This window comes from Mixophyes fleayi, chromosome 4 (genome assembly GCF_038048845.1).
Source record: "Mixophyes fleayi isolate aMixFle1 chromosome 4, aMixFle1.hap1, whole genome shotgun sequence".
In the NCBI taxonomy this organism is placed as follows: Eukaryota; Metazoa; Chordata; class Amphibia; order Anura; family Limnodynastidae; genus Mixophyes; species Mixophyes fleayi.
Genome location: NC_134405.1, coordinates 3,022,791 through 3,030,484, shown reverse-complemented (window position 1 = coordinate 3,030,484; position 7,694 = coordinate 3,022,791). Strand labels below are relative to the sequence as shown.

Below are 7,694 nucleotides of genomic sequence, written 5' to 3'. Positions count from 1 at the left end.
TTCAAGGTTTCAAAGGCGGAAACTGCAGTAGATGGCCAAACTTTAGGATCGGCACCCTTACGGGTCAGGGCTGTGATGGGAGCGACAAGGACGGAAAAAGCACTGATGAACTTCCTATAATAATTAGCGAATCCCAGGAACCTTTGGATGGCTTTTAAATTAGAGGGGTGTACCCAATCAAGGATAGCCTGCACTCTAGTGGGGTCCAAGGCGAAGCCTTCTAGAGAGATGACATATCCTAGAAAAACGACTTTGGAGACTTCGAAGTCACATTTTTCTAGTTTTGCGTATAGATGATGCTGACGCAGCTTCAGAAGCACCTGTCGGACATGTCCCCGATGTTGTTCCAATGAGCGGGAGTAAATCAGTATGTCATCCAGATAGACCACGACAAAAGAACCCAGGAATTCACGAAGAACATCGTTGATCAGATCTTGAAATACTGCTGGAGCATTGCTGAGACCGAAGGGCATAACTAAGTACTCGTAATGGCCCGTTTGAGTATTAAACGCAGTTTTCCATTCATCACCACTACGGATACGTATCAAATTGTAGGCCCCTCGTAGGTCAATCTTAGAATAAACTGTAGCTCCCTTTAGTTGGTCGAAGATAGCTGAGATCAGTGGCAAAGGATATGTATTTTTAATGGTTATTTTATTTAACCCTCGGTAATCAATACAAGGCCTAAGCCCACCATCTTTCTTAGCCACAAAGAAGAAGCCTGCTCCGGTGGGAGACTTGGAGGGCCGAATAAAGCCTTTCTGTAGGTTCTCCTTCACATATGATTCCATGGCTTGGGTCTCTGGAATAGATAAGGCATATAGTCTCCCCTTTGGCAACCTAGAGCCAGGGACAAGGTCAATAGCACAGTCATACTCCCGGTGTGGAGGAAGAACATCGGCCTCTTTCTTAGAGAAGACGTCAGCGAATTCACTGTAGTGAAAAGGCAACCGCTCCGGACAGACCTGAGTAATTCTGAGTGGTAGAGACAAGCATGAAGAAGAAGAACATTGAGGACCCCACTTGATAATTTCGCCCTTGGTCCAGTCGATACAAGGATTGTGAAGAACAAGCCAGGGGTGACCCAGAATTAGAGGAACCGAAGGGCAATCAATAAGATATAGGGAGATAAGTTCGGAGTGAAGGGCACCCACCTTTAACTGTAGAGAAGGCGAACGAAAATATATCTCACCCTTATCTAGACGATTTCCATCCAATCCAACGACAGTAATGACGGATTCCAGAGGAACGGCTACAAAACCCAAGGACCGGGCGAGGGCCAAATCCAAAAAGTTCCCGGCAGCTCCACTGTCCACAAATGCTGGAATGGAAACGTCTTGTCTGTTCACTGTGAGTTGAGCAGGTACAAGTAAAGAATTGTTTGGAGAGATGACTTGTAGGCCTAGGTCTGGAAGATGCATCTTGGGTTCCACAACAGGAGACTGAGCAGCTTGTGAGGCTCGGGACGCCTGTTCCTGGGCAGCCTGTCGCTGGCACAATTCCTGGACCATTTGAAACAGGGTCTGGATCTGTCCTGCCAATACTTGAGCTGGACTTGGTTCCATCAAACTGGTGTCAGTAATATCACTCACTTCAAAATTTTTGGGCCGGTTATAATGTTAGGAACCCCAACAATCTGCACTGCAATACCCGGAGTCTACTCTGAAGTCTGGTGTTCGCTGGGGCCCCTAGTGGTGGGGACAGACTTGGCTGCAGACAACAAAGGGTCGTGAATTGCGTGCTGACTGTGGAGAACCCAGGCGAGTGAAGTGAGGGTCCAGCAGAAGTCCAATAGGAGATGGGCAAGCCAGCAGAGTCGGTATCCAGGCAGATGATCAGGGGTCACAGGCAAACAATCGTAGTAAATAGCCAGGCAGAAGATCAGGGGTCACAAGCAATAATCGTAGTCAATGTCCAGGCAGAGGGTCAAAATGTCACAGGCAATCAAACGGAGTCAGGAAACAGGCAAAGGTCGGCGGTAGTAAATAAATCCAAAGTCACCAGAGCAAATAGCAGGAGCAGGCTAAGCACAGCAAGCTGGAACTATAACCGGCAGGGAAGGATTGCCCTTCCCTGCCTTAAATACTAACCCTGGCCAATGAGAGGAAGGCAGCCCCGGGGAGCATAATTAGCCAGCTGGCTTTCTTCTTATTTGCGCATGCGCCCGGCTGTCCTGCATGCGGGGCGCAGCGCAGGAGTCTGAATGTGTCCTGACCTTTGCCTTGGCAACGGCCGGGACGACCTGGAAGTGACGTCCTGGTCGTCATGACGACGGCCGGGACATGAGGGCGGAGAGTAGCGGTGGTGCCCGGAGCCGCCGCGACTCGTGACACTAAAGCGACGTCTACCCGCTCCTCTCACTGGGAACGCTTTCTCCCAGTGAGGATCTCCTCCCACTGGAAACTTTTTCCCGAGAGGCAAGTCTCACCCACATGAGGTTAATCTTTTTATATATAGGTTATTTTGTTATTGGTTTAACCACAGATCACCAGATGCATGCATGATTGATTAATTAATTGGATTCAGCTATTTAATGAGGTTTGGAACCCTGCTAGATCATCTGTGCTATCCCTCTAATGAAGTTACCTAGTGTACTGAAACGCGTTAGCAAACCCTGGTAAAACTACAACTACTATCTTTGATTCAGTGGATTGGATTTATTATGCAGGATTGTTATTTCACCATTCTTGAGCATGCGCTCACTCAACACGCTATCACAGGACGCACGCTGCCTACACCGCTTTATTACGGACTGCCGATCTACTTGCGGCCGTCAGTTGAGCCGGAGGAGTCCAGGCACACTTTACAGCTCCTTTCTTCCCTCAGTCATGTGAGTGCGCCTAGATCTGTTCGTCCGTGGGGTCACAGATGCGGGGAGTCATTCCTGGGTGCCGCCGTTTTTCTGAAAGAGAGCGGTCTTACAAGTGGATGGTAACTTTTCCATCTTACGAGCCTGCGATATCCTATGAGCTTATACACACAATCGCCATTTATTACTTACAGAGTGTCTTTTCCAAGTACCAATAATCGTTTTTATGATTTTCCATCAACTACAACTCATGGTTTTCTTTACATGCTCCTTACTAACAGATTAATGTTTGACTAATATGGAATATTCATTTTCCTGCATTTACATCTGGATTTGACACATACGGTGTCAACTTATAATAAGACTTTACCAATCTCATCACTAGATTTTTCACAGCTACTGGTTGTTGTTTGCAGGGTTTTATTCTGTACACATTTATCATATTCATATGTATGTTTTTTTATGCTTTATATATTAAATTTAATGTTTTATATTAATGATCCGTGGTTATATATTTTTACATGTTTTTATACATCATTATTATCCTACTCATTATTATTTTTTTTTTACATTTTTTATTTATATTTTTATGCAGTTGTCCTATTCAGGGCCGTCTCTCCCATTGGGCACAATGGGCAGGTGCCTAGGGGCCCTGCAGCCCAGGGGGCCCGTCAGAGGCAGAGCAAAAAAAAAAATCCTGAAAAAAAAAAGAAGAAAATACTTACCTTGCGGTCAGCTGGCGATCCGGCTCCCTCCCTGGTCTCCTCCTCCGTGCGGCGCTGGCAGTGCATGACGGGCGTGACGTCCTCACGCCCGCCCGACATCCATTGCGGAGCGCCGCATGGAGGAGGAGAACAGGGAGGCAGCTGGATCGCCAGCTGACCGCAAGGTAAGTATTTTCTTTTTTTTTTTTGCGCTGCCTCTGACGGACCCCCTGGGCTGCAGGGTCCATATATATAATCCCTTTTTTTTTTATATATATATATATAGGGGCCCCGGTGCACTGCTTTGCCCGGGGGCCCAAAATGTTGTTAAGAGGGCCCTGGTCCTATTGTGATGTTTCTCCTTTTTCTTGTTGTTGTTGTCTATTTGGGAGACTTGCACCTTCCCTTAACAGCTGCTGGACTATCGCATTTGCACCACCTTCTATATTTTTTGGCGCCTGTATCAAAAGGTTTTTTTTTCTCTCTTTGTAATCCCAGTATGTTGAATGTTGTATCTATGTGACAAATTAGTGATAAATGTTGCCTAATATATGGCAACAGGGCCAGTAAATGATGTGTATGTATTATTACTTAACACAGTAAATATTATGTAATGTCTGCAAATTTGGAAACTTAATAATTCTCAGCTAATTAAATAGCCTCTATTCTAAAATAACTAAATTCTCTGCATGATGTCCCTTTATGTATTAGGTGTGTCCCTTAGTATAACTAAGTCTATAGATATAATGTGAGTGACAAGCTCAGCCTCGCCCTGTGTGGAGAATGTGAAACACACCCACTGGTGTCTGAGTGTCAGAGACTTTCAGTTTCATTTCTTTCTTCTGCTGTCAGCGATGGCGTCTGCTGATCTGAGACAGGAGCTGAACTGTTCCATCTGCCTGAACATTTATACAGATCCTGTAACACTGAGATGTGGACACAACTTCTGCCGGGTCTGTATTGATCATGTGCTGGATACACAGGAGAGGTCTGGAGTTTATACCTGTCCTGAATGTAGAGCAGAGTGTCAGGAGCGTCCTGCACTGCAGAGGAACATAGCTCTGTGTAACATAGTGGGGAGGTTCTTGTCTCCTCGGCCAGATCAGGAGGAGACTGGGATCTTCTGCACTTACTGTGTGGACTCTCCTGTACCTGCTGCTAAATCCTGTCTGCATTGTGAGGCTTCTCTGTGTGATAAACACCTGAGAGTACACAGCAAGTCAGCAGAACACGTCTTATCTGATCCCAACACTTCCCTGGTGAAGAGAAAATGTTCCGTCCATAAGAAAATCCTGGACTATTATTGCACTGAAGATTCTGTTTGTATCTGTGTGTCCTGCAGGCTGGATGGGGAACATAGAGGACATCAGATGGAGTCACTGGATGAGGCCTCTGAGAAGAAGAAGGAGAAAGTGAGGAATGTTCTGCAGAAACTGACCACAAAGAGAGAGGAGACTGAGAAAAGAGTCCAGGGTCTGCAGGAGCGCAAGAGAGAAGATCAGGAAAAAGCAGCTGATGTAACAAAGAGAGTCACTGCCCTGTTTAGAGACATCAGGAGACAGCTGGAAGACCTAGAGAAGAGAGTTCTGAGCGAGATCTCCAAGCTGGAAGAGAGCGTTTCACTCTCAGTCTCTCATCTGATCCAGCAGCTGGAAATAAAGAAGGACGAGTTGTCCAGAAAAATGCGTCACATTGAGGAGCTGTGTAACATGTCTGATCCAGTGACTGTCTTACAGGAACCAGACACAGGTGACTTGTGTGATACTGAGGAGCTGTGTAACATGTCTGATCCAGTGATTGTCTTACAGGAACCAGACACAGGTGACGTGTGTGATACTGAGGACATAGAGAGACATGATGACCAGGTCCATGGTGTAGGAGATCTGGATGTGGGTCTCATCTCAGGGACAATACACACAGGATTATCTGATATAATTAAAGGTATAAATGTATGGGTCTATATGCAAGAACCTGCAGATGTAATACTGGATGTGAACACAGCTGGTAATTATATACATATATCAGGCGACATGAAAACTGCAGCAGAATCAGATATAGACCAGAATCGTCCAGAAACACCAGAGAGATTTCAGATTTTTCCCCAGGTAATAAGCACTGACAGATTTTCCTCAGGGCGACATTACTGGGAAGTGGAGATCAGGCAATCAGTGTGGTGGGGAGTAGGGATGTGTTATCCCAGTATAGACAGGAGAGGAGGTCATTCAGGGATTGGAGATAATAACAAGTCCTGGTGTTTGTGTAGGTATGATAATCTGTTTGCAGTGATACATGACAGTAAAGTGATCCAGTTACCTGACAATATTCCCTGTGAAAGAGTGAGGATATATCTGGATTATGAGGCTGGACAGCTGTCCTTCTATTCTCTGTGTGACCCTATCAGACACTTACACACCGTCACTGCCACCTTCACTGAGCCCCTTCATGGGGTGTTTTATGTAGATGAAGGTTGTATACAGATATCTGGGGAGTCAGGAGCTGGGATAAATCTGCTTAAACACTGGTGACATCACAGGGAGGGGAATCTGATTGGTGGGACATTAAGGCAATTTAATGAACCTGTGGGTGGTGCTACAGCGAAGCCCCTCATGTATTGCACCAGGTGTTGGGTGATTTATGTAGGTTTTCTCCATCTTTGACTCATTGATAACTATGATTGGCTGAAATAACTGTCTGCCAATTGATGTATTATCATCATCATTATCAACATATTATTATAGAGAATATAAGTGGTTGGACTACAACTCCCAGCATGCCTTCATTTGTATATTTGTATAAGTATAACTATTATAATAATGTCTATTATATAGCGTTCCCTCCGTATACCACGCCTATATAACACCACCCACACTTATTCCCAGGTACTGTCTCGGCATACATAAGAGAGCTTACAATGTAGTAATGATATTATTAGTCACCCTGACTCTGACACCAGTTCTGTCCTGTGATGAAGCTGAGGTCATGGCAGTTGTTAGATAGACTTTACTAGAGAATGTATCTAACCAACATATAATGCCAAGTAACACATTATTTTATATAATTCACCCCTAGGGGTCTAAGCTTTTCAAAAACAAATATTGTCATTAAGTAAAGATATCTTTTCATGGTGACAAGTCAGTCTTGTCAAAGTAATAATTAATAAAACCTATATTATCAATTACAAACTTATATATTACTAATACAGAACTAATTTAATAGTTTAATTTAATAGTTTATGTGCCTGTGCTTTTAAGAGGAAAAGTACTGACCTTTCTCTTACATATTGCTCGATATAGTTAGAGGAGAACAACAAGTTATAACAAGAAACACACTTTTTGGAAATTTCCATTATCGCCCTTATTTCACAATGACTGGACAAAGCCAAGGACATATTTGCTCCAAATAAGGTCAAGAAGACCCTTCAAAAGACCCCTCCAAGAACATGTCACTTTAATGAAGATTAATAATGGAGACTTAGGGCTAGATTTACTAAGCTGCGGGTTTAAAAAAGTGGGGATGTTGCCTATAGCAACCAATCAGATTCTAGCTGTCATTTTGTAGAAGGTACTAAATAAATGAAAGCTAGAATCTGATAGGTTGCCATAGGCAACATCCCCACTTTTTCAAACCCGCAGCTTAGTAAATCTAGCCCTTAGAGTGCCAGCAGTGATGTAAGCTGGTAAGCTGGGAAGGTGTGTTTTAATTAATGATGGGTAACATATTGTATAAATGAATGACGTAATCAAATATAGATTGTCAATTGAGACCCTGGGCATATGTCTGCTTCGTCCATTAATGGCTGTATCTATGCAAAATATCTTTTAATAAAGAATAGAAATATTATACCGGTAATTTGGAAACCTGCTCATCTCAATTATTATTTAAAGAGAAGATTAGAAAATTCTTATACAAGCTGGGGGCTCGTGTCCAACTTTCACCCATCACAGTTTGCTCTGTTCATCACCGCCTCGTCAGGGGGGAGAAGCTGGAGACGCTGACCAGAACACTCGATGGGTATCTGATGTATTTCAGATCTGTATTTGAAGTGGTGATTGAACAGAGGGAAGAGGGTGTGGTAGCTGAAAGGTAAAAGAACCTAGGACCTAATTCCTAAATGTGTTGTTGTTAATGTTAATGTAATGTGTTTCTGCAGAAACTATTGTTAGTTTTAAATGTTCTTAAAA

At 43.9% G+C, this 7,694-nt stretch overlaps 1 protein-coding gene across 1 annotated transcript; it reads left to right on the top strand.

Moving 5' to 3' along the window:
• The first annotated feature begins 4,237 nt into the window (after nt 1–4,237).
• On the top strand, nt 4,238–6,555 carry LOC142149668 (E3 ubiquitin-protein ligase TRIM39-like). Its single transcript, XM_075204980.1, has one exon. The coding sequence runs from the start codon at nt 4,368–4,370 to the stop codon at nt 6,036–6,038; it is 1,671 nt and encodes a 556-aa protein (XP_075061081.1). The 5' UTR covers nt 4,238–4,367; the 3' UTR covers nt 6,039–6,555.
• The last annotated feature ends 1,139 nt before the right edge of the window (nt 6,556–7,694 follow it).

Coding starts and splice junctions, on each gene's coding strand:
- LOC142149668 (XM_075204980.1), top strand. CDS start 4,368: ATGGCGTCTGCTGATCTGAGACAGGAGCTGAACTGTTCCATCTGCCTG.